This window comes from Homarus americanus, unplaced genomic scaffold, assembly GCF_018991925.1.
Source record: "Homarus americanus isolate GMGI-L3 unplaced genomic scaffold, GMGI_Hamer_2.0 scaffold30535, whole genome shotgun sequence".
Lineage (NCBI taxonomy): Eukaryota > Metazoa > Arthropoda > Malacostraca > Decapoda > Nephropidae > Homarus > Homarus americanus.
Genome location: NW_024732440.1, coordinates 9,690,275 through 9,717,949, shown reverse-complemented (window position 1 = coordinate 9,717,949; position 27,675 = coordinate 9,690,275). Strand labels below are relative to the sequence as shown.

General features: G+C 47.5%; 1 protein-coding gene across 1 annotated transcript; it reads right to left on the bottom strand.

The window, feature by feature from the left end:
- Positions 1-5,078: 5,078 nt before the first annotated feature.
- Positions 5,079-6,587, bottom strand: LOC121868672 (sialidase-like). Its single transcript, XM_042369508.1, has one exon. The coding sequence runs from the start codon at positions 6,585-6,587 to the stop codon at positions 5,079-5,081; it is 1,509 nt and encodes a 502-aa protein (XP_042225442.1).
- Between the last annotated feature and the right edge of the window lie 21,088 nt (positions 6,588-27,675).

Here is a 27,675-nt window from a genome sequence, read left to right as displayed (position 1 = left end):
GGTCCCTTACCTGCTCGACCAAAACAACGTAAAAAAATTCGAGGAAGAAAACCAAGAACAACTACATCGGCGATATTTACGAAAGATCTTTACCATTAGTGAACAGGAGAACGAGGGCTTCGACAGGGAGTTTGAGGAGGACATTTTAGGTCAGTTGCAGGACCATCAGCACCTGCTCCAGCCGCTCCCACGGGCTGACTTCACTAGACTGGTTGAAGGAAGCTATCTGACGGAGCGCATAGTTCCTGCAGATGTGTCGGCCGTCATAAAAGGGTTTAGAAACAAATCACCTGGTCAAAGTCACATTAACAAGAAGATCCTGGCTCAACTCCCCGACAACATGATAGAGAGGCTTGCTCATATATGCAACGCCTGCCTCGCCTCTGGATACTTCCCTAAGATGTTCAAAATTGCCGTTATTCGCCTCATACCAAAAGCAGGGAAGCCTCCAAACAGAGTCGAAAACTTTCGACCAATATCGCTGCTAGAGGTACCTGCCAAAATCTTCGAAAAAATAGTCAACAAGCGATTGCGGATGTATCTGGAGGACGAAGACGTGCATAATCCCCGCCAGTTCGGCTTCCGCCAGTACAAAGGTACATCCACCGCCATAGCTCAGGCCTACGAGCAGATCGCCAATGCCATGACTGGCCGCCTGCAGTGCAATATAGTACTGAGGGACGTCAGCAAAGTGGACAAAGTTTGGCACGCAGGGCTGCAGTATAAGATCATACAACTGGGGCTACCCGAAAATCTGACGCGCCTGCTGTGTAACTTCATTATGGACCGCAGAGCCAAAATCAAGATGCAAGAACATTTTGGAGAAGAATTCTCACTATCGAGCGGCGTGCCTCAGGGCTCTTGTCTCTCACCAACCCTTTACACACTCTACACGGCTGACCTGCCACCCCCAATCGTCAGCAGCGAGTACGTCATGTATGCCGACGATGTAACACAGATCGTCACCTGCCCAGGAAGGTCCACAGCAAGGATGGCGCGACTCACTGCTCGGGCAATAGAGGAGATCTCGGAGTATGAAAATAAATGGAAAATAAAAACAAACAAAACGAAATTTGAGGTCATACCCATAGCCAAATTCAAGCCGGCCCCATTGATGATCGACGACGAAGAGATTGAGTACTCTAAACAAGGCAGGTTGCTCGGCCTCATCATTTCTCGGACGGGCATCATTCCCCACGTGAAGGACAGACTAAATAAAGCCAAAGTCGCCGCAGCCAAATTAAAACGTTTTAAATTGATGCCTGAGAAGATACAAGTTCACCTGTACAAGGCGCTGGTGAGGCCTGTGTTGGAGTACCCATCTATACCACTCGTCACACTCGGGAAGACTAGACTACAACAACTACAGAGCTTCCAAAACAAGTGTTTGAGGTCAGCCAGTGGCCAAGCGCCACCCCACCAGGAGACAGTGGAAACCATCCACCTAAGAAATAAAACAGAGGCCCTCAACTTCAGGTTCCATCGCCTAGGGAAGAAGGTTTGGGACAAGCTCCTGGACGACCCTCGCAGCCCAGACCACCTACGCGGGGAAGACATCAACGGAGGGAGACCCCACGCCTGGTGGCCCCGGAGTCTGCCCGCACTACAACAACCCAACCCGCGACCCATCTATGTCCGCCACAGTGATCCACCTTAGATTAAAACTTAGATGATATAAATTCACATTTAACAAGTCACAATCAAGTGAGTCCATAACGTAATACAGTATAAGATGTTAATAAACTTGTAATTGTAAAATCAATCTAGTCATTGTCTACTAAAATAACCATTGTGCAACCTCATTCTAAATCCTAGGTTAGCTTAGTTAGCCAACAAACTCTGTAATATGTAAAACAAGGGGTGTCGTCCCCCTCTGTTTAACTCATTAAACTTCTTTTCCAACCTTTCCCCCCACGACTATATGTTGTGACTTCTCCATCCCTCATGTCTGGCTGTGCCTTGAGCCCCAGCATGCCTTCCATCCTTTCCCCACCTTAACCTAAAAAAAAAAAAAAGTGCCCCGAGTCATGAGTCTTGGTGGTTCAGTGCCCCGAGTCATGAGTCTTGGTGGTTCAGTGCCCCGAGTCATGAGTCTTGGTGGTTCAGTGCCCCGAGTCATGAGTCTTGGTGGTTCAGTGCCCCGAGTCATGAGTCTTGGTGGTTCAGTGAGGCTGGTAGGAAGGAGACTCATATATCTTACACGAACACACAACATCAACAAACTTCTCCGTCTTTCTTCTTCATTATTCATCCTATTTTTTCTTCTTCGTCTTTTCTCATTTGTTTTTGTTTTGGAGTCAACACTTCCACAAGAGACCAGTTAATGTACCTTCCTGAAGCCTTTGTAAACTTCTTTTTTTTCCTTTCATTTAGTCTTCCTTTCACTGGGACCCCCTTGAAGTTTATGAGTACTGGCTTATTCTTGTTGTTCTTATTTTGTTGTTTTTGTTCTTATTCATCGTTTTGTTGTTATTGTTGTTATAGTTCTTTAGCAGGTCTTTCTTGTACGAGTATAAACCTGTTCTTCACCAAGTTGTTTAAGCAAGTCTGCCTCTTCACCTATTCAGACTTTTCCTTCATTTTCTTTTCCTTTTTTTTTTCCTAAGCAAGTCTTCCTTCCAAATTTCCCAGCCTGATAATTCCGGGACCTTGTGAGTTCGAGGTGAGGTCTGGCGGCCAGGTGGAGCTCTACTGTCATCAAAGGTTGGGAGACACACAGCACTACCGCCCCCAGCTGCATCCCACATCTTCCTTCTCCTCCTTCTTTCTCCTTCCTCTCCTTCCCCCTTACTCTGTCCTAGCTCTTACACTCTACCTCCTCTTTGCTACTACTGTACTTTCTTCTCTCTTTCGTTTCTCATCCTCCCGTTCTACCTCCTTCATCCTCCTCTTCTTCCTTCTTCTTTCTCTCCTCTGGGTCCCACTCCCCGGGCTTATGGTGTTCAGAATAAACCCCACCTAACCATCCTGACTTGAAAACACAAATTAGATGTAGGAGGAAAAATTAACGAAGGGGTGGATGAAATTTCCTAGGTGGGAGTTACTGGAGAAAAAGGAGAAGAAGAAGAAAGAAGAAAGAATAAGAAAGAAGAGGAAGTAAGAAGAAGAAGAAGAAGAAGAGAGGACTGGAATGCTGGGGGTGATTCTGGAGAGTTTTGACAGCTGTGTTATTTACATGTTGTGTGTGTGTGCTTGAGGGTGTGTGTGTGTGTGTGTGTGTGTGTGGGTGTGTGTAGGTCTGGCCGCGACATGACCTACCTGACGAGATGAATAAGACTACTGCGGCTACCAAGTTGTTGTGGGTCTGATAATATAATACAAACATGGTGTCAATTTTCATTAGTAAAGTCACCAAAAAATAATGACATATTATTTGATATAATTGTTGTATGGCCGTTATGAGGGAGAAATAAAGTGTAATGATTTGTCTCATAGATGACGTGAAGATTAGACACCCCAAGTTAGTTCCCCTGATGATAAAACAACCTAACATTACCTGGAGATACCTGGTAATAATCGTATACACCGGAGCATCGGCTGTGTGTCAGGGAGTGAGTGGGTGATAGGAGAGCAGAAGGTGTTGAATGATGTATGGGGGGGTCGAGGGAGGAGTGAAAAGTGTATCTGTTTTATGGATTCCTGTCACTCTGCAACAAGTCGGGATTTGGTAGGTTACCGGGTTTAAACTTAAGAGTCAGTCTATTATATGTGAACTTATATCCTAATTTACGATAAAATTCAACGTAGGCCTATGAGATGTTGAAAATACGCACCCTGAACTTAGATGCTAACAGTAGGCATACAAGGCATCAATTTTTTTTAATGTGTGTTATGATGATCGTCGCTGGAACGTATTGAAAATATCGGATCATTTGTCAATTACATCCCGAAGTTCATGTCACCTTAAGATTAACCTAACCTAACCTAACCTAACCTAAGCTGGGGGGCGAAGCTTCAGGTGGACATGTAGCTATCCTTTTTTAATCTAGTCTCTTCTACTCTTACTTTTAGCGGTGTGTGTGTGTGTGTGTGTGTGTGTGTGTGTGTGTGTGTGTGTGAACCTCAATATCGTTCTGGTGGTAGAGAAGGTTTGTGTACTTATCATAAAGTCAACCTGACGAGCTTATCTATAAACGCACGCATGACTACAAGTACACACACACACACACACACACACACACACACACACACACACACACACACACCTTACGTACCCTGGTGAGTGGTGTGGTTAAGCTGTACTCTCACCACACTCACACACCACATTCCTTCTCTCAGGTAAACAAGGATCGTGTTGAGCTGCCCGTACAGGTGTGGAGGAGGGCAGCACAACAACACCATGGCAGACTTTGTGGGGTTATTATTGGCTTGTTGTTAACCTTTACTTATCTGACTGATGGATAGTTCTCGTCTGTAAAGGATGTGTATTTCAAGTGAGAATTAACACAGCCAAAGACTGTTCCTTGTTGTTGTGTGTCGGCAGGATACTGTACACGACCTGCAAACTCTACCAATGTTTTTTATTTAAATATTGGGAATTTTTTAATAATTTTTTATTTAAATATTGGGAATTTTTTAATAATTTTTTATTTAAATATTGGGAATTTTTAAATAATTTTTTATCTAAATTTGTTAATGCACTGCTAATTATATTAGCATTCCCAGCAAAATATTTACACACGAATATTCAAAGTTACTGATGTGGTGATGGATGACCCGGGGACATACACACACACACACTCTCTCTCTCTCTCTCTCTCTCTCTCTCTCTCTCTCTCTCTCTGTATATAGTATATATATATATATATATATATATATATATATATATATATATATATATATATATATATATATATATATACACTCATAAATCACAGCAGCAGCAGCAGCTGACAGGAAGGGGCGTGTATGTATTAACCACAAACACCGTAATTCTCCGGCGCAAAGATGGATGAGGCCGCGATTAAGGCAGGACCAGATTTGCATAAGGCCACGTCGCTTTGAATTATACATCAGCTCTCCTGTGTTCCCCGGGACGCCCAAATATTTACGCTGCGAAATTTGTGAGGAGGATATTGTTATAACTCAAAGGAGGTCCTGGTCCCCACTGGTACTGTGATGGGCTGGGGACGAGAGTTGATGTGATGGCGAGTGATGGGCTGGGGACGAGAGTTGATGTGATGGCGAGTGATGGGCTGGGGACGAGAGTTGATGTGATGGCGAGTGAATGGGCTGAGGACGAGATTGATGGCGAGTGATGGGCTGAGGACGAGAGTTGATGTGATGGCGAGGATGACTGAGGACGAGTTGATGTGATGGCGAGTGATGGGCTGAGGACGAGAGTTGATGTGATGGCGAGTGATGGCGGGGACGAGAGTTGATGATGGCGAGTGATGGACTGAGGACGAGAGTTGATGTGATGGTGAGTGATGGGGACTGTGAGTGATGGGCGAGAGATGGCGCGTGATGGGCTGAGTTGATGTGAGTGATGGGCTGAGGAGGACGAGAGTTGATGTGATGGCGCGTGATGGGCTGGGGACGAGAGTTGATGTGATGGCGAGTGATGGGCTGGGGACGAGAGTTGATGTGATAGTGAGTGATGGACTGAGGACGAGAGTTGATGTGATGGCGAGTAATGGGCTGAGGACGAGAGTTGATGTGATGGCGAGTGATGGGCTGAGGACGAGAGTTGATGGATGGCGAGTGATGGACTGAGGACGAGAGATTGATGTGATGGCGAGGATGGGCTGGGACTGATGTGATGGCGAGGATGGACTGAGGACGAGATGTGATGGCGAGTGATGGGCTGGGGACGAGAGTTGATGTGATAGTGAGTGATGGGCTGAGGACGAGAGTTGATGTGGATGGCGCGTGATGGGCTGAGGACGAGAGTTGATGTGATAGTGAGTGATGGGCTGGGGACGAGAGTTGATGATAGTGAGTGATGGGCTGAGGACGAGAGTGATGTGATGGCGAGGATGGACTGAGGACGAGAGTTGATGTGATGGCGAGTGATGGGCTGGGGACGAGAGTTGATGTGATAGCGAGTGATGGGCTGGGGACGAGAGTTGATGTGATGGCGAGTGATGGGCTGGGGACGAGAGTTGATGTGGTAGTGAGGATGGGCTGAGGACGAGAGTTGATGTGATGGCGAGTGATGGGCTGAGGACGAGAGTTGATGTGATAGTGAGTGATGGGCTGAGGACGAGAGTTGATGTGATGGCGAGTGATGGGCTGGGGACGTAGTGAGTGATGGGCTGAGGACGAGAGTTGATGTGAGTGATGGGCTGAGGACGAGAGTTGATGTGATTACGAGTGAGGACGAGAGTTGATGTGATGGCGAGTGATGGGCTGGGGACGAGTTGATGTGGTAGTGAGTGATGAGGACTGAGGAGAGTTGATGTGGTAGTGAGTGATGGGCTGAGGACGAGAGTTGATGTGATGACGAGTGATGGGCTGGGAACGAGAGTTGATGTGATGGCGAGTGATGGGCTGGGGACGAGAGTTGATGTGATAGTGAGTGATGGGCTGAGGACGAGAGTTGATGTGATGACGAGTGATGGGCTGGGAACGAGAGTTGATGACATTTTGTAATTTTTTCAAATTTTTGTCCCACCCTTATGACGGCCCGAGAGTTACAACATTATTTTTTACGGTGGTATACAAGTATTATTATATATGTTGATAGAATATTTATAAAAAAAAAAAAAACTAAAAATAAGTCTTGAAATTAAGGTCGAGGCGATGTATACATTGCAATATTAAAACTTATGTATTCTAAACGTGTGTAAATGAACCTAACCTAACCTAACCTAACCTAACCTAACCTAACCTAAACCAAACGAACTAACCTTAAAACAGAACGATATATAAATTACATCAACATACCAAATAAGACCATAACGGTACAAAGGCCAAAAAAAATAAAAATAAAGAAATGAAATATATAAATGAAAATAACGATGGTGAACGTTCATAATCCACACAGACCCGACCAACAACTACAGATGCACGGTGGGTAATAACTGAGGCAATGTTTATAATATAATAATTGGTAAATGTTGTTGGTACGTGTTTTTTTATATTGTTTATTTTTTATAGGGGGGAGGATAATGTGATATAGTAGCGCTAACCACTTCATACAGGGGAGAATAACAAAAGATATTGTAACAATGACCAAATGAAGTGTATCTAACCTAACTTCAACCCACCAATACATCAACGTTAACCACTTCATAATATATAATCAAAACCTCTTTTTATTTTATCTTATTTTATTTAACCCAATGGACATTTTTCTTCCGGGAGATAGCCCACCCAGGCACAGGTCATCGACCCACAACGGGGCCTGGGGGTGAAACAAACAAGAGCAAAAAACAAACAAACATAGGCTATAAATAGAGAAGAAAATGGTTATATTAATCTACACCACGAAGATGCCGGAAAACCAGCTTTTTGAGGTGAGACAAGCTGTATGAGTATGGAAACACAGAAGAAGGCAGAGCATTCCACGGTTTGGCTGTGTGAGGAAAGAAGAATGTACTAACGGGTTAAGTTAGCATGAACGGCATCCACAGAGAAACGGTGGGCACCGCGGGCAAGACGTGTGTTACGAGCCCACGGCGGTACACAGGATGCCAAATCCACCGAACATCGCCCGTTAAAGTACTTGAACAAGAGAGAGAGTGAAGCAACATTGCGGCGAAGAGAAAGGGAAGAAAGGTTACCAACTAAAGAAGGAGAGTTAATAAGACGCAATACCTTTGATTCCACCCTATCTAACAGTTGGACAGAAGAAGAGCCACCCCAGATATGAGAGCAGTACTCCAAGTAAGGACGAATGAATCCCTTATATACTTGAACCAACTGCTCAGGAGTGAAGTAGCTACGGCATCTGTACACCCGGAGTGTGTATAGATATGTTTACTCATCCGCGCAGCAAGTATGGTCAATAAGTGGTTTAAGTTGGGTATAGTTGGAACATGGTTAAGGTTAACAGAGAGACATAGTGACAGTGTGGGGAATAAAATGGAAATTTTCTTGTTCAAACTTCGCTTCTCCTTCTTTCACAAGTTCTGGCTTATGTCTTTTTGGAGTGAATTAACGAGTTATTTTAAGGGCTCAAAGGTGATGTTATATTCTCTGTGTGTGTGTGTGTGTGTGTATTGGACACGGACACACATACACACACACGAAAGTACTACTAACATACAGTACATCCCTGCTTCACTGTCCACACACAATACTCCTTCTTCCCTTCCTCACGACCACAAGCGACCACAACACACTACTGCCCCAACCACTAACCTCACCTTCACCTACCCCAACACCACCCCCCAACAACCCCCCCACCCCCACAAACAAAAATCTATATTGAAATTCTGAACTCCTCCATCCTTTTACCATCTAACAATATTTCACAGTCTTGTGCATTTTCCCCGAGAGCCTGACACCCTTCTCCTTTACTTCTTGGCCATTTTAGTTTTCTCTATTTTTCTACGTTGTTGCTTTTCGTTCTGTTAATTATTTGATTCTGGTTTTGGTTTTCGTTATTTTTCCTCATTTTCTCATGTATTTTTATTCTTTTTCACTTCATTTACTTCATGTGGTTGTATTTGATTTTTTTAAATTCTATATTTATTGTTTTTGTTCCTTTTTTTATGATCTTCGCATTTATTATTATTTTTTAATGTTGTTCAATATATGATGGTCTTTCTCTTTCCCTCCCTCTTTTTCTCTCCTTCCCTCTCCCCTCTCCTTTCCTCGCTTTCCTTTCCTCCCCATCCATCCTTACCTCTCCTATCGTTCTCCCTCCCTCTCATTTCTCCTTTCCCTTATTTATCCCCCCTCCCCTCTCTCTCCCTCCTTTTCCTCTCCCCTCCCCTCACCCCCATCCATCCATCCCTCCCTCACCTCCTCCCTCATCCCACTATTGACACTGAGGACGCTGGCGATACTAAAACGCCACACTGTAATATCAACCATGGCACCTCCTGTCTCATGGAGAATGGATGGCCTACTCTCCCGGTGTGTGTGTGTGTGTGTGTGTGTGTGTGCATCTATGTATGTATGTATGTGCATATGTATGTGTTAATATCTTACCTTCCCTCACCTGCCCATAACATACTGTACTATAGATATTTAATGACCCCTCGGACGACCTATGCTTGGAGACGTGTTATAAAATGTTTATGGCGCCATATCACGACGTTGGTGCAATACTGCGTGTGTGAGAGAGAGAGAGAGAGAGAGAGAGAGAGAGAGAGAGAGAGAGAGTATTTATTAACGTCTTCTTTACACACACACAGACACACACACAGACACAACTGAGCACCATGTTAACGAGGTACTTGAAATCCTCAGCGGTATTCAGAACCTCCTCTCGTGGTCGCTATGGTTACTGCGTGGTTTTATTCTGAAACACAATGCCGTGTTCAGAAAATACTAATGAATCCTAAAAATCAAGCTTTAACACACCAAAACCTTTTAATATAGTAAAATTTCTGGTCCCTTGCAGTTTGTTTATTTACTTTTTAGATGCTTAATTTTCAGTTGGACTCGGCTCCCTCCGCCATACTGTTGACACTGATGCGTGGAGAGAGGATCTGATCTTAAAGTAATTCGATTTGTTTCACCTACTGGTCCATGATGTGAGCCAGACAATCCTCGAGTCATTACGATAATTACAAGAACATTGATATTTTGTTTCTTCACATTATTGTTGTTGAAATATTAGCGTGAAATCGTCGCCAAACACAGTGTAGCTAGGGACTCCTGTTGACACACACACACACACACACACCATACGCCCGTAAATTCACTGCGGTAGTTCCTCCACAGTAGTAAGTTATTGGCAACGTTCTGGGAACTGTAATCTAACACTTGGCTGTAATTCAATCATAATGACCTTCGAATAAATGACAACCACCAGGAAGATAATTATCAGTAACGTTGGTAGCCAGTTTGAGCCGCAGCCCACCTCACCTCACCTCAAGTTCACTGACAGTTTATGCTTCCGTTGTTGCAGTTTATCACTTTGGGTGTGCTACCGTTATGTCGCTTGCTGCCTTTTGAGCTGCTGTGCTCAGTGAGGGCTGCCGTGATGTTCAGTGGCAGCAAGCTCCTATGGATTAGTAATTCCCATTGCCCCCAGTCTCAGTGGTAGTGCAAGTAGTGACTTTTCTGCTGGGGTTAGGTTAGGTTAGGTTAGGTGACTACTACTCCCAAAATAACTATAGTGATGATGACGATGATGATGATATTACAATAACATCCCGGATAACACACTAATACGGTACAATTACCCGCATAATACAATAACACGGTACAGTTACTCCGTATAATTTATTGTCCCTTAAGATTATATAAAAAATACGTACACACAAAAAAAGGTAAAATATGACTGGTTCTCGTTGCCAAACATCTGATGGTCGCTGGTGGTGCCAAGTAGTATATTTATAAAGTATATCTACGTCTAACACAGTGGAGTGGTATGCTCAGCTGACGCTCTGTGACACTCAGGTATGCTACTACTACTACTACTACTACTACTACTACTACTACTACTTTTTTCAAGAAAATGGCCTCCAACCTCCCCTTATAGCCACACCTTCGCCACCATTTTATTACCTTAAAATTAAATATCCTAATACTACTACTACTACTAACTACTGCGAAAGTATACCACCACTACAGGAGAAGAAGAAGAAGAAGAAGAAGAACAAGAAGAAGAACAAGAAGAACTAGAAAGAGAGAGAGAGAGAGAGAGAATTTGTGTGCACCATTTTAGTGATTGTGAGTGTGTGTGTTTTAGAAGAAAGATGGAGGAAAAAAAAAGAAGAAATAAGATGATAAAAACAGCAAAAGAAGTAAAAAGAAGAAGAGAAAGAAGAAACAAGAAAATCCATATCAACAGTCGAGGTACAAGGCAAAAGTAGTCCACCGAGTAATGTGTAAACAATGTAACACGTCTCTCCTTCCCTGACTGTACAATAGCTGCAACACGTCCCCTCTCAGAAGTCCCACAAAATAAACGTAGACCCCCAGAATATAAACGTATACCCCAGAATATAAATGTAGACCCCAGAACAATAAACGTAGACCCCGGAACATAAACGTAGACCCCAGAATATAAATGTAGACCCCAGAACAATAAACGTAGACCCCGGAACATAAACGTAGACCCCGGAACATAAACGTAAACCCCAGAACATAAACGTAGACCCCAGAATATAAACGTAGATCCCCGGAACATAAACGTAGACCCCGGAACATAAACGTAGACCCCAGAACATAAACGTAGACCCCAGAACATAAACGTAGACCCCAGAATATAAACGTAGACCCCAGAACATAAACGTGAACCCCAGAACATAAACGTAGACCCCCAGAACATAAACGTAGACCCCAGAACATAAACGGTAAACCCCCAGAACATAAACGTAGACCCCAGAACATAAACGTAGACCCCAGAACATAAACGTAGACCCCAGAATATAAACGTAGACCCCAGAACATAAACGCAGACCCCAGAACATAAACGTAGACCCCAGAATATAAACAGATCCCCGGAACATAAACGTAGACACCAGAACATAAACGCAGACCCCAGAACATAAACGTAACCCCAGAATATAAACGTAGACCCCAGAACATAAACGTAGACCCCAGAACATAAACGTAGACCCCAGAATATAAACGTAGACCCCAGAATATAAACGTAGACCGCAGAACATAAACGTAGATCCCCGGAACATAAACGTAGACCCCGGAACATAAACGCAGACCCCAGAACATAAGGTATAAACGCAGACCCCAGAACATAAACGTAGACCCCAGAACATAAACGTAGACCCCAGAGCATAAACGTAGACCCCAGAATATAAACGTAGACCCCCAGAACATAAACGTAGACCACAGAATATAAACGTAGACCCCAGAACATAAACGTAGACCCCAGAATATAAACGCAGACCCCAGAACATAAACAGACCCCAGAACATAAACGTAACCCCAGAATATAAACGTAGACCCCAGAACATAAACGTAGACCCCAGAACATAAACGTAGACCCCAGAATATAAACGTAGACCCCAGAACATAAACGTAGACCCCAGAATATAAACGAGACCCCAGAACATAAACGTAGACCCCAGAATATAAACGTAGACCCCCAGAACATAAACGTAGACCCCGGAACATAAACGTAGACCCCAGAACATAAGCGTAGATCCCCGAACATAAACGTAGACCCCGGAACATAAACGTAGACCCCAGAACATAAACGTAGACCCCAGAATATAAACGTAGACCTAAAAAATAAAGCAGCAATTTGATAATGAATATTTACTAAATGGTAAATAATTTGACTATTGACAACGAGCCAGGGAGAGAGAGAGAGAGAGAGAGATATATTATTAAAGTCACAGGAGACAGCGCAGAGATTCACAATGACACTAATAATGGCTTAAGAAAGAGGGAGAGAGTGAGAGGAGGAGGAGTGGGGAGGGGTGAAAGAGAGATTGGGGGATTGGGGAGGGGGTATACCACAGACGTGTGAAGACGAGAAACAGATGGTAAACCTGGGCACTATCTCCTCCTTCTCCCTTCCTCTCCTCCTCCTACCCTCCTCCTCCCCCCCAGTGTGTCAGGTGGCACCGGTATTGTGGGGAAGCAGCTGCCAGACCTACCACCACTACCACGACAGGTAGATGAACACAAGTACAGGCAGAGAGAGAGAGAGAGCATACCTACCTGGCCACCAGCACCTCTGATCCTCTTTACAATAAATCGTGAATTAATGAGGTTCCCAGGAAGTCTCTCCCCGGCCTCGAGAACTGTTGTAAACAAGACCATTACCTCGCCCTGTTCTCTGTACACACACACACACACACACACACACACACACACACACACACACACATTACCTTTAATAATATCAGTTCCATACTAATTGATTTTCAAATTAATTTTCCTACTCTTCCAAAATAATATCTATGTGACCAATGTTTTACCGGCCGTAAATAACAAAGTTTAATTCCCAATATTTCAAACTTTTAAATCTGATAATAACAACAATAAGAGGTTTTGTATCGATGTAGTATGTGTTTAGATGAACCTTTATCTTCTTTAAATAGTCTTACACACAGGGACAAATACATTAGATTTCAGAATAACTAAAATGACCCTCACTCCCCCCCCCCACCTACTGCACCCCACCCCCTAACCTAATCTAAACTGACCTAATCTAACTTATCCTAACCAAGCCTAACCTAAACTAGTAACCTAACCAAACCAAACCTAACCACCCCCACACAAAAACATTCCCCAGGCTTTTACAGTGCATAGTCGTACTGGTCGTCTTCTTAAATAACTTAGAAATGTAAATATATCTCCTGGAAATAGGTCGTTACTCTTGAGGAGTTACAGTAGTGATTTATATTCCAGTCGAGGGTGATGACGCCTTAGTGCGGTAGTGGGTGTTGTGGGCGGTGGGTGTTGTGGGCGGTGGGTGTTGAAGGAGTGGTAGTGGTTCTGTTTTCCTACACATAGAGAGTATTAAATCAAGTGAATGTTATGCTTTTACTGATGGTTCTGTGCAGACAAACACAGGTAGAACAGGCTGTGCAATTGTATTATATAAAGAAAAAGAGACGATAGTGTCAAACAAGCAAAGGCTGAACAACTGGGCCAGCACAACACAAACTGAACTAACTGGAATCTACTTAACCACAGACTACCTTAAAGAAAATGAAGGTGGGGTGATATTCTGTGACTCTCAAAGTGCATTGAAATCAATGAACAGCCCGTCCGGTTCTATGTCTAAAGCTGTCTGTGATATTAAAAGAAATGTGATAACTGCCAATGAGACCAACTTTCGGATTGAATTTGTGTGGATTCCGTCCCATGTTGGAATTAGGTATCATGACCGTGCTGATAGACTGGCTAATGAGGCATATAAGAAAGAAAATGTTGACCGTGACCTTGGCCTGTCCAATGCTGTACTTAAAAAAAACATTCATGAAAGAAACATGAACTCTGATCAAGAAGAACTGAGAAATGCAGAGACCTGGCAGTTGTAGCATTAGTAAATATGACAAATTTTGTGACAAGAGGTACCGGTATGGCCAGCATAAGGACAGAACCAGACAATGTGATGTAGTCGTGGCCAGAATTAGGCTAGGATACAGACACATCTGGCAAGTTAGTAACGCTGTACCCATACCGGAACACTCAGCATGTAAACTTTGTGATACACCTTTAAAGCATACACTTGAACACTATATTATTGAATGTGATACTGTTAAAGACTTCAGGCCACCTGACTTATTGTATCATGAACTTTGTAATTATTACATTGAATCGCGGGTGCTTGAGGACATTCTTGCTGTTTATCCAAAATTTGCTAGCCCACACTGATTAGTCTTTAATTAGAATATGACGTCCAATGTGTATGAACCTCTGTTCTGCATGGCTGTGAACAGTGACATCACCCACATGACTCTAACCTATATATACTGCTAATGAATATGATGTATTTCTTTGTGTATGAACCTCTGTCCTGCGTGGCAGTGAACAGTGATATCACCCTCAGTGTCAAGACCTGACTGAATTACTCAGAATAGGCAAACTGTTCTACAAGCTTTGTCAATAAATCTGTTAACCGTTAAAATCTATTATTTATTTCTCTTTTGTCTCTCCTTTATTTTCCTTTTCTCTATTCACTCTCACCGCTCTCCTCTCAATCTCCTCCTCTCTCTTCCCTACCTCCACCAACCCCCTCCCGCCTACTCGTCCTCCACCAAGCCTCTCTTACCTATCTCAACCAACCTTCTCCCGCCTCCTCTTCCTCCACAAACCCGATACGGAGTCCCAAATTCACCTGTGTGCCTCACCCTCCCTCACTGGACCCCCTCAACGCAGTGATTTACCTGGCACGTGACTGTTTCGGAAGATTCCTTAATGAACTCCATCTTCGTCTGTTCAAGGTTACTGGACACACACACGACACAATATCATCATCAATAATATCATCACACACACACACACACACACACACACACACACACAATACCGACACACACAATATCAATATCACACACACACACACACACACACACACACACACACACACACACACACACACACACACACAATATCACACACACACACACACACACACACACACACACACACACACACACACACACACACACACGACACACACACACACACACACACACACTACCAGAACCTGTAAAAAAGGTAGATCCTTTTATTGCTATTTACAGACAATGTTGGGGGTAAAGAATCTTTGTTTATAAAAGACTCGAGTGTAAAAATCTCAAATGGCGGAAAAAAAACTGTTTACCTTCAGCCGCAAGAAGCGACTCCTGGCAACTGTATCAGGTAGAGTTGCCAAGCGGTGGTACCTGGCGGCGGGCCAGCCTTCTCCGACATCGTCCCCGCCGCCGCCGCTCACACACTCCATCCCAAGTAATGAATGGTCCACCACCACCACCGTGGGCTAATAACGTTGTAAATAAGAATTGAATGAAGAGTTGACAGCACAACAAGGCGAGATAATCAAACTTTTACGTCCCCAAAACAACACCATTTTGTGGAGGACGAAATTGGCGGCGGTGAGGTGCTGTTGTGCTTAAGGGAAATCTCTTAAGTGTTTATGCAGAGTCTTAAGACGTCTCAGAGGAGGCTGAGAACTCTTGGCTTGTTTTGTGGCTATTTTTGGCGTTACTTCTCGCCGCTTTATTTACGAGACGCTGATATTAATTATGTAATACAGCCTAATTTGCATAATAGACCTCTCCGAAGTATTATTGTTCAGGTGAAAACTTTTAAAACTTACTCATTGATAGATATTGGCTTAGTTAAAACACCCCCACAGGTTCATGTTGGTTTAACACATAACGGTATCGGTAAACAGACAATGGTAAACAGTAAGTCGATATACATTTGTCTATCCAATTTATTTGTACTGAGAACCAAAGAAAAAAATCAAAGAAAAATACAGAGAATAATACAACTACGACATGGTTGCTGTCGTGAGGAAGGAAGTATAAACACGCCCATGAGAGGACTGTGACCCTGATCTAGTGCTACACCACCTGTCACGTCTCTCCGTCTCGCCTCTCCATTAACTCCGGGTTGCCAGGGTGGACACTGCTCGCCGGGATGACAGCGTTTCACATGAAGTTAAATAAATATAAACTCAAAGATCACTAAAGAAGAGATGGCAGCATTGAAGGACCACGTCTTAAGTTATAAGGTAGATAAAGGGGTTTGGTATCCACCTTAAGGGTGTTAAAGGGTAGATAAGGGATTTTATATCCAGCTTAAAGGGGTTAAATGGTAGATAAGGGGTTTCATGATTACGTTAAGAGATCAGTAAAGTTGGATGACAGGGTGTGTATGTACCTTAAACTAGACAACAAGATCCATCCCACACCCCAAAGACCTTCACTTCAATCTGTGTATTATAGTAACAACAGTAATAGAGTGGTGTATGAGTATAGCATTAAATAGGACTACTTGATGAGCTTCTTAGTGTCCATAAGTTGGATGAGACGAGCACTGGGCAGGTCAATAAGGTGATGAAGGTACGGTGTAGCTGTAGGGTGTAGGGAGGGCTTGTAGGGAGGCAGGTGTAGGGTGTAGGGAGGCAGGTGTAGGGAGGGAGGTGTAGGAGGCAGGTGTAGGGGTGTAGGGAGGCAGGTGTAGGGTGTAGGGGGAGGCAGGTGTAGGTGGTAGGGAGGCAGGTGTAGGCAGGTGTAGGGTGTAGGGAGGCAGGTGTGTAAGGTGTAGGAGGCAGGTGTGAAGGGAGGCAGGTGTAGGGAGGGAGGTGTAGAGGGTAGGGAGGTGGAGGCAGGTGTAGGTGTAGGGAGGTGTAAGGTGTAGGGAGGTGTATGTAGGGAGGCAGGTGTAGAATGGGGAGGTGTAGAGTGTAGGAGGCAGGTGTAGGGAGGGGGGGTGTAGGGAGCAGGTGAAGGAGGTGTGGGGTGTAGGGGAGGTGCAGGGTGCAGGGTGTGGGGAGTGTAGGGAGGCAGGTGTGTAGGGAGGCAGGTGTAGGGAGGGAGGTGTAGGGGTGAAAGGAGGTGAGAGGGAGGGTGTAGGAGGAGGGTGCAGGAGGGAGATGTAGGGTGTAAGGAGGGAGGGAGGTAAGGAGGAGGTGTAGGGTGTAGGGGGAGTGTGGGGTGTGAGGTGTAGGGTAGTGTGGGTGTAGGAGAGGTGTAGGGTGCAGAGAGGGAGGTGTAGGAGGAGGTGTAGGGAGGGGAGGCGTAGGGTGTAGAGAGGGACGGGTAGGTGTGTAGGAGGGGAGGATGAGGGTGTAAGGAGGGAGGTGTAGGGTGAAGTGTGGTGCAGAGAGGTGTAGGGTGTAGGAGGGGAGGGGTGTAGAGAGGAGAGAGGAGGTGTGTGTAGGGAGGTAGGGAGGCAGGGGTGTAGGGAGGGAGGTGTAGGAGGGGAGGTGTAGGGAGGCAGGGGTGTAGAGAGGGAGGGAGATGTGTAGGGGAGTAGGGAGGGAGGTGTGTAGGTGTAGAGAGGCAGGTGTAGGGGTGTAGGGAGGAGGTGTGTAGGGTGTAGAGAGGGAGGTGAGGGGTGTAGGGTGTAGAGAGGGAGGTGTGTAGGGTGTAGGGGAGGTGTAGGGTGAGAGGGAGGCAGTGTAGGGTGTAGGAGGTGTAGGGTGTAGGAGGGAGGTGTAGGAGGGGTGGAGGGGTGTAGAGAGAGGGAGGTGTAGGTGTGGAGAGGTGTAGGGGTGTGAGGGTGTAGGGTGCAGGAAGGTGCAGGTGTAGGGGAGGAAGGTGTAGGGAGGCAGGAGGCAGGTGTAGGGTGTAGGGAGGCAGGTGTAGGGAGAGGTGTAGGGAGGGGTGAGAGGAGAGAGGTGTAGGGAGAGAGGTGTAGGGAGAGAGGTGTAGGGTGTAGGGAGGGAGGTGTGAAGGAAAGACGAAAGGAGGAGAGGAAGTGACGTAAGAGAGACAGGTGCGAAGCTCGTATACTGCACAGGTGTAGAGCCTTGGTCCTAATTACTACTAATTACACTGAATAAACATCACCTTGATGCTTTGGGAGGTCAATAAGGCTGGTGGTACATAATGTTTACAATAATTCCCAGATTAAGCGGAGAAGTTGTTGTTGTGTGAGGTACACACACGCACACACGCGCACACACACACACACACACACACACACGCACACAACAGCTGGTCTCTCTCACCTCAATATTTTGGCTCATGGAGTACGTCTGACTCAGCCAGTGTGTCAGTCTCCCTCCGCCACCCTGCACCGATTCACATATTTTTACGCGTGCGCAGTAGGGTCTTCATAGAGGCCGCTGTGACGTCATTGCCTCCTTATGTCGTGACGTCCAGTATGGCACTAACTTACGACACACACGTAAACAAAGAGGTTAATGACCCAGAGGAGGTGTCAACAACGTCGCTCTGTCTATTACTCGCCGTTAGGTTAGGTCAAGGTCTCTTTATTGACCTTGGGTTAGGTTAAGTCATTTACAACACGTATGAACCTGAGAGTGAGTCACTTTAATCCTCCTGTTTGATGCTCATACAACTGGTGTACCATGTGGCATGTTGTTCGAAGCGTTCAGTGTCTCCTCATCCACAGGTTTCGTGGATTATCTCATAAAACACAGCACCGTGCAGGTAAATATAAGATGGTGGTGCTGGTTGTGATGATGGTGGTAATAGGGATTGTGGTGATGGTGGTGGGTTTGGTGGTAATAGGGATTGTGGTGATGGTGGTGGGTTTGGTGGTGATGATTATTGTGATGGAGGTAATGGTGCAGGTGTTGGTGGTGGTGGTTGTGGTGATGGTGGTGGGTTTGGTGGTGATGATTATTGTGATGGAGGTAATGGTGCAGGTGTTGGTGGTTGTGGTGATGGTGGTAATAGGGGTTGTGGTGATGGTGGTGGGTTTGGTGATGATGATTATTACGATGGAGGTAATGGTGCAGGTGTTGGTGGTTGTGGTGATGGTGGTGGGTTTGGTGGTGATGATTTATTGTGATGGAGGTAATGGTGCAGGTGTTGGTGGTGGTGGTTGTGGTGAAGAATCATTACATCTAACCACTAGTAGTAAGGACGATGTTGTAGTGTTTCACCAGGTGTTGTGCTGAGGTTTTGGTCACCAGTTACTAAACATTATCTCCCGTTGAGTCCCGTGGCGTGGTGGTAGGAGGGTGTTAGACAGGTGTTTAGTTAGTGTGTGTGTGTGGAGTGCGTGAGTGCATGTGTGTGCGTGCTTGGATGCATAAAGATAATAAATAACAACACCAACAGCAGCAAAAACAGCAAAAAAAAATAACAGCAATAATAATAATAATAATAATAATAATAATAATAATAATAATAATAATAATAATAATAATAAGCGACAGCAGCCAATAACTGAAAATGTACACAAACCACACACGGTACTGTACATATATATACAGCTTAGATAACAGAGGCGTGGGTCGCTGATCATAAACTGTGTAAATTGAATACAAAATGGAGAAGAAACACGGAGAAAATATTCCAGTTATTTACGAATCTTGGATGATGATTGCAATGGTTGGAATGGTGTGTGTGTGTGTGTGTGTGTGTGTGTGTGTGTGTGTATGTGTGTCAGCTCTGAAAACAGTAACTTAGCGGATTGAAACGGTTCCTAGTGAAACCCGGTACATGTGTACGTAGTGCAACAGTATTTCAGACGACTTCAGTGATCAGTATTTCTTTTTAATAAACTTATAGTTCAGGAAAAATGACACAGTGTCGTTGTCAACTGTGTACACCGAGGTCCTCGTCTTCCCCTTGTCAGAGACTGAAGTTATTTGAAGCAGGAAGTTTTGACGTGGTGAAAGATGTTGGTGTAGGAAAACACTACGTGACAGGACGCTCCACACAATACGAGCTCTGGGTACAAGTGGGACCACAGGGAGTGATGACTTTATTCTGTCGTGTAAGGAAACGTGTGCCAGAGCGTGCGGGAGAGATCCCCTCCTGATGTGGACCTAAGGCATGGTCTCTTTTCTAACCTTGTAATTTTCACCGGCACAGACAACAGATCCAGTACAGACTACACATAAGTCACGAGCTGCTGGTCTGCCCGTAGATGGAGCTGTTGTATCATTTGGCTTTGATACACTTTAAAACTATTGTGAGTGAGTGTTGCGTTACTCTGATGGTTAACATTTACAGACGCCGGAGGAACAACATAGTTGACGTCTCATGGAATTACTGGAGCACCTCCTGAGCGTGACGGTGTGTGTCTGCGTGAGGAGGACGGAAGCTGGTCCATGGCGCCACAGGGGGGGAGGGGGGGGGGTACACACTGGCTCAGCACGCTGCTGTTGGCACCCACCGTGAAGACACGCTGTTGGCACCTGAGATAATTAATGTTTATTTACCTACACAATGCCAAAATAATTGTCATGATTATTCATCTAGTGTGGAAATATTATTTGTTTGGTTAAGAGATCTTGAGGGTAACGAGGCGACCTTTGTGTGGGATTTTACAGTTACATAAATTTTAAATTTGGACAATCCAAGATTTATTTCGATTAGATTATAATTTCGCTATCTTGACTAATGACCCGCAGGCAGCTTGTGGCAGTTATAACTACATCTTATTAACCTCTTCCTGGCAGTAAGGTTCATCAACAACTGCCAACTTTTACGTCTAACATTTTCGTTCTGTTCTTTTCTTTTTATTTTTTCTGTTTTCCTCTCCACAAAATAAACTGCAGCAACGAGAATATCCGCTCAGGGCCCAACTTATTGGGGTTTTATTGTTCACCGTAGGAGGGGAAAGTCTCCAGGGGGCGGTAACGAGAAAGTTGATAATGGCTGCAGGTGTTGAACCTCACCTGTCTACACACACACACACACACACACACACACACACACACACACACACACACAGATACGTTTTCCTCTAATTAAAGGAAAAGTTCTGTCAGTGTAACGTTACAAATATGATTTAATTAATGTGTTATTCTGATAATACCATTTTAATTTCAACCGCCATTGAACTCTTACATGTGTTAATGACCTTCATCTGTAGGTACTCCGTACACAATTATGTTATTTACCCTGAATTTTAGTGTCAGTGAGTTTTTTATTACCGAATTTGTCGCTACTGAATCACCTCAGAGGCAACGCAACAATAGCTATAACCAAATGAGACAATAATTTTTCATATAATATGAGTACCTACAACCTAAAACTACTAAGTATCTAATATCAAGTCTTTTTCAGTCAGCCCACGTGTGTGTTAAGGCCGGAGGCCATTTTCAACGTCTATGAACCTACAATTAAATAAGACGAAGGAAGATTTACGTATCGTTGTAAACTGTATGGTTTTAATAACTATAGGAGAATTAATGTTAAACTCAATTGGTAGTTTGAGCACAGGGGAGAACTGAACTTGTGGAAGGGGAGAGGAGGGGAGACGGGGGAAAGGGGGGGAAGGGGGGAGAGGAGGTGAGAGAGGGGAAGAGGAGAGAGGAGGCAGGAAAGGGGGGTGAAGGTAAACAAGTTATCGTCATGATTTAAGCGCCGCCATCCCCCGAGACCGTATTAAAAAGTTACCAACATAATTAGATCCATATTTTCATGTAATATTCTCGGCCGACAGCTTGTATGTTGAGGAAGGTCGGCGAGGCGTTCATATTACTTAACTCTCTTTCCTAAGTTAATTTTTCCCCTTGATTGGTGATGTGAGAACTTCTTTCATTAACTTATACATCAGCTACGGCGTCAAGTTTGGTTCTCAATAATGTATGGATGTATCTACTTGGGCCTAACTTAAACATCAGTACAAGGAAGGATGGAGGGAGGGAGGGAGGGAGGGAGGAGGGAGGAGGAGGAGGAGGGAGGAGGGAAGAGAGGTGGACGGGAGGGAGGGAGGGAGGGAGGGAGGGAGGAGGAAGAGAGGGGTGGGGACGAGTGGAGGAGGAGGAGGAGGAAGGGAGGAAGAGAAGGAGAGAAGGAAGGAGGGAGGGAGGGAAGGATAGAAAGAGGGAAGGAGAGAAGTACAGTGTCAAATATGGCGACGAAACTGTCCTAGGACTATAGCTTGACTCGGTTCCTTCTCTCACCTTTCAGTTATGGTAGGAAATAATGTCTTAAATGTGTCTTGGAGGATCTAGACCCAAACACTCAGGTATATAACTTCAGGAAAGATTTTTCTCCCCCAAGAAATTAAGGAAAGATGTGAAAATTTTATGGTTTTTTTTCGTAGGCGTCTGGTTTATGGTGGAGGAAGAGGAGGAGGAGGAGGAGGTAGAGGAGGTGTGAGGTTGGAGGTAGGGGAGGTGTGAGGGTAGAGGGTGGAGGTAGGGTAGGTGTGAGGGTGGAGGGTGGAGGTAGGGGAGGTGTGAGGGTGGGGGTGGAGGTGGGGGAGGTGTGAGGGGGGTGAGGGTGGAGGTGGGGTGGGTGTGAGGGTGGAGGGTGGGTGGGGTGGGTGTGGGGTGGAGGTGGGGGGGTGGGGGTGGGGTGGAGTGGGGAGGTGTCAGGATGAGATGTGAAGGTGGAGGTATGGGGTGGAGGGTGGGGGAGGTGGGCGTGGGGTGTGGAGATGTGGGGGAGGTGGAGGAGTTGGAAGGTGTGAGGGTGGGTAGGTGTCAGGATGAGAAATGTGAAGATGGAGAGAGAGGAGGGAGGAGGAGGAGGAGGGAGTCATCAGTACCATGCACTCCCTCTCTGCGTTGATGAAAAATATACAGTACTTTACTGTGTAGTCTTTTGTGAGGAATTTTACAGCACTCCGATGCTCAGTTTTACCACTCACTCACTCGCTCACTCACTCACTCACTCACTTTGAAACAGAAAATTGTCTCATGTTAATTAAATTATAACAACAAAATACCTGAAGTATTCATCTTTCACTCTAGTGCTGCACCAACAACTGACCCCTCGTCAGTAGGTTAAGATAAGGTAGGTTAAGGTAGGAGTGGGTTAAGGTTAGGTAAGGTTAAAATTAGGTGGGTTAAGGTAGGTAGGTAGGTAGGAAAGTAGGTAGGTAGGTTAAGGTGGGTAGGTGGGTTAAGGTAGGTGGGTTAAGGTAGGCAGGTTAAGGTGATGAGTGGAGTTAAGGTAGGTAGGTTAAAGGTAGGTAGGTAGGTGAGGAAAAGTAGGTAGGTGGGTTAAAGTTAGGTGGGTTCAGGTGGGTAGGTTAAAGACGGGTAGGTGGGTAGGAGGTGGGTGGGAGGTGGGTGGGTGGGTTAAAGGTGGGTGGGTTAAGGTGGGTGGGTGGGTGGGTGGGTGGGCAGGTGGGTTAGGTGCGTGGGATGGGTGGGTGGGTTAAGGTGGGTGGGTGGGTGGGAAGGTGGGTGGGTGGGTGGGTGGGTTGGTGGGTGAGTGGGTGGGTGGTGGGTTAGGTGGGTGGGTGGGTGGGTGGGTTAAGGTGAGTGGGTGGGTGGAGTGGGTTAAGGTGGGTGGGTTGGTGGGTGGAAGTAGGTAGGTATTAGGTGGGTGGGATAGGTAGGTGGGTTAAGGTGGGTAGGAAGGTGGGTGGGTGCGTGGGTGGGTTAAGGTGGGTGGGATAAGGTGGGTGGGTTGCAGTGGGTGGTTAAGGTGGGTGGGTTAAGGCAGGTGGGTTAAGGTAGGTGGAGTGGGTAGGAGGGTGGGTGGGAAGGTGGGTAGGAAGGTGGGTGGGTAGGTTAAGGTGGGTGGGTTAAGGTAGGTTAGGTTAAGGTAGGTAGGTGGGTAGGTGGGTGGGTTAAGGTAGGTGGGATAAGGTGGGTAGGTTAAGGTGGGTGGGAAGGTGGGTAGGTACGTGGTGGTGGGTTAAGGTAGGAAGGATGGGTGGGTGGGTTAAGGTAGGTAGGTTAAGGTAGGTAGGTTAAGGCCAGGTGGGTTAAGGCAGGTGGGTTAAGGTAGGTAGGTGGGTAGGAGGTGGGTGGGGTGGGTGGGTAGGTTAAGGTGGGTGGGTTAAGGTGGGTGGGTAAAGGTGGGTGGGTTAGGTGGGTAGGTGGTGGGTAGGTGGGTTGGGTGGGAGTGGGTTAAGGTGGGTGGGTTAAGTTGGGTGGGTTGGGTGGGTGGGTGGGTTGAAGGTGGGTGGGTGGGTGGGGGTGGGTGGGAGGTGGGTGGAGTGGGTTAAGGTGGGTGGGATGGGTAGGTGGGTAGGTGGGAGGTAGGTAGGTTAAGGTGGGTAGGTAAAGGTGGGTGGGTTAAGGTAGGTGGGTGGGTGGGAGGTGGGTGGTGGGTGGAGTGGGTGGGTTAAGGTGGGTGGGTGGTGGGTGGGTTGGGTGGGTGGGTGGGTGGTGGTGGGGTTGGTGGGTGGGTGGGTGGGTTGGGGTGGGGTGGGTGGGTTAGGGTGGGTGGGTTTAGGGTGGGTTGGGTGGGTTGGGGTGGGTGGGGTGGGGTTGGGTGGGTGGGTGGGTTGGGTGGGTGGGATGGTGGGTTGGGTGGGTGGGGTTGGGTGGGTGGGTTGGGTGGGGTGGTGGGTTAAGGTAGGTGAGTTAGGTGGGTAGGTAGGTGGGTAGGTGGGGTGGGTTAAGGTAGGTGAGGTGGTGGGTAGGTTAGGTGGGTGGGTGAGGTGGGTGGGTGGGTGGGTTGGGTGGGTGGGTTAAGGTGGGTGGTGGGGTGGAGGTGGGTGGGTGGGTGGGTGGGTTGGTGGGGTGGGTGGGTGGGTGGGTGGGTTGGGTGGGTGGGTTGGGTGGGTGGGTTGGGGTGGGGTTAGGGTGGGGTTGGTGGGTGGGTAGGTGGGTGGGTGGGTTAGGTGGTGGGTGGGTAGGTAGGTGGAGTGGGTGGGTGGGTGGGTTGTTAGGTGGGTGGGTTGGGTGGGTGGTGGGTGGGTGGTGGGTGGGTTAAGGTGGGTGGGGTTAGGGTGGGTGGGTTAAGGTGGGTAGGGTTGGTGGTGGGTTGGTGGGTGGGTTAAAGGGTAGGTGGGTTGGGTGGGTGGGTAGGTGGGTGGGTTAAGGTGGATGGGTGGGTGGGTGGGTGGGTTGGTGGGTGGTGGTTGGGTGGGTGGGTTGGGGTGGGTGGGTTAAGGTGGGTGGGTTAAAGGTGGGTGGGTTAAGGTGGTGGGTGGGTGGGTGGTGGGTGGGTTAAGGTGGGTGGGTTAGGGTAGGTGGGTCGTGGGTGGGTTAAGATGGGTGGGTTAGGTGGGTAGGTTAAGGTGGGTGGGTGGGTGGTGGGTGGGTTAAGGTAGGTGGGTTAGTGAGGTGGGTTAAGTTAGGTAGGTTAAGGTGGTGGGTTAAGGTGGGTGGGTTAGGGTGGGTGGGTGAGGTGGGTGGGTGGGTGGGTTAAGGTGGGTGGTGGGTTGGGTGGGTGGGTTGGAGTGGGTGGGTGGTGGAGTGGGTGGGTAGGTGGGTGGGTGGGTTAAGGAGGGTGGGTGGTGGGTGGGTGGGGTGGGTAGGTTAGGGTGGGTGGGATATAGGGTGGTGGGTGGGTGGGGTGGGTGGGAAGGTGGGTGGGTTGGGTGGTGGGTGGGATTAAGGTGGGTGGATGGGTGGGTTAGGGAGGATGGTGGGTTAAGGTGGGTTGGGTGGGTAGGTGGGTGGGTTAGGTAAGGTAGGTGTGTGGTAGGTAGGTGGGTAGGTTAAGGTGGGTTAAGGTGGGTGGGTAGGTTAAGGTGGGTAGGTGAGTGGGTGTAGGTGGGTGGGTGGGTGGGTTAAGGTGGTGGGTGGGATAAGGTGGGTGGGAAGGGTGGGTTAAAGTGGGTGGGGTAGGTTAAGGTAGGTGGGAAGGTGGGTTAAGGTGGGTGTGGGTAGGTTAAGGTGGGTGGAGGTGGGTGGGTTAGGGTGGGTGGGTGGGTGGGTGGTGGGTTAAGGTGGGTGGGTGGGTGGGTGGGTGGGTGGGTGGGTTAGGTGGGTGGGTTAATTGGGTGGGTTAGGGTGGGTGGGTTGGGTGGGTGGGTTAGGGTGGGTGGGGTTAAGGTGGAGTGGGATGGTGGGTTGGTGGTGGGAAGTGGGTGGTGCGTGGGTGGGTTAAGGTGGGTGGGATAAGGTGGGTGGGATTAAGGTGGGTGGGTTAAATTGGGTGGGTAGTGGGTGGGTGGGTGGGTTAGGGTGGGTGGGTTAAGAGTGGGTGGGTTAAGGTGGGTGGGTGAAGGTTAGGTGGGTGGGTTAAGGTGGGTAGGTTAGGGTGGGTGGGTGGTGGAGTGGGTTAAGGTGGGTGGGTGGGTGGGTTGGTAGAGTGGGTGGGTGGGTGGGTGGGTGGGTGGGTTAGGAGGTGGGTGGGTTGGAGTGGGTGGGTGGGTGGGTGGGTGGGTTAAGTGGGTGGGTTAAAGTGGGTGGGTGGGTGGGTGGGTGGGTTAAGGGTGGGTGGGTGGGTGGTGGGTGGGTTAGGGTGGGTGGGTGGGTGGGTTAAGGTGGGTAGGTGGGTGGGTGGGTGGGTAGGTGGGTTAAGGTAGGGTGGGTAGGTGGGTGGGTGGGTTAAGGTGGGTGGGTAGGTGGGTGGGTGGGTGGGTGGGTGGGTTAAGGTGGGTGGGTTAAGGTGGGTGGGTGGGTGGGTAGGTGGGTGGGTTAAGGTGGGTGGGTTAAAGGTGGGTGGGTTATGGGTAGGTTAGGGTAGGTAGGGTTGGGTGGGTAGGTGAGTAGGTGGGTTAAGGTGGGTAGGTTAAGGTGGGTAGGTGGGTAGGTGGGTGGGTGGGTTAAGGTGGGTAGGTAGGTGGGTGGGTGGGTTAAGGTAGGTGGGTAGGTAGGTGGGTAGGTGGGTGGGTTAAGGTGGGTAGGTTAAGGTGGGTGGGTTAAGGTGGGTGGGTAGGTAGGTTAAGGTGGGTGGGTGGTGGGTGGAGTTGGGTAGGTGGGTTAAGGTGGGTGGGTAGGTGCGTGGGTGGGTTAAGATGGGTGGGTTAAGGTGGGTAGGTTAAGGTGGGTAGGTAGGTAGGTGGGTAGGTTAAGGTGGGTAGGTTAAGGTGGGTGGGTTAAGGTGGGTAGGTTAAGGTGGGTAGGTTAAGATTGGGTAGGTGGGTAGGTGGGTAGGTGGGTGGGTGGGTTAAGGTGGGTGGGTTAAGGTGGGTGGGTTAAGGTGGGTGGGTGGGTGGGTGGGTGGGTGGGTGGGTAGGTTAAGGAAGGTGGGTAGGTGGGTGGGTGGGTGGCTGGGTTAAGGTGGGTGGATAAGGTGGGTGGGTGGGTAGGAAGTAGGTGGGTTAAGGTGGGTAGGAAGGTGGGTGGGTTGGGTAGGTGGGTAGGTAGGATTGGGTAGGTGGGTGGGTGGGAGAGTGGGTGGGTTAAGGTGGGTGGGATGGGTGGGTGGGTTAAGGTGGGTGGGTTAAGGTGGGTAGGTTAAGGTGGGTGGGTTAAGGTGGGTAGGTGTGTGGGTGGGTGGGTAGGTTAAGGTGGGTTAAGGTGGGTGGGTGGGTTAAGGTAGGTAGGTGGGTGGGTGTGGGTAGGTGGGTGGGTGGGTTAAGGTGGGTGGGTGGGATAAGGTGGGTAGGAAGGTGGGTTAAAGTAGGTGGGTGGGTTAAGGTGGGTAGGAAGGTAGGTTAAAGGTGGGTGGGTGGGTGGGTTAAGGTGGGTGGGTGGGTGGGTGGGTGGGTTAAGGTGGGTGGGTAGGGTGGGTAGGTGGGTAGGTAGGAAGGTGGGTTAAGGTAAGCAGATGGGTTAAAGTGGGTAGAGTGGGTTAAGGTAGGCAGTGGGTAGGTTGGGAAGTGTATAATGGACAAACTCACAGAAGAGATTACATATGGGTAGAATATTGATAGTAAGAGAAGGTA

Excerpts from the sequence above, each read along its gene's own strand:
- LOC121868672 (XM_042369508.1), bottom strand. The coding sequence starts at position 6,587 with ATGTCATCAACTCTCGTTCCCAGCCCATCACTCGTCATCACATCAACT.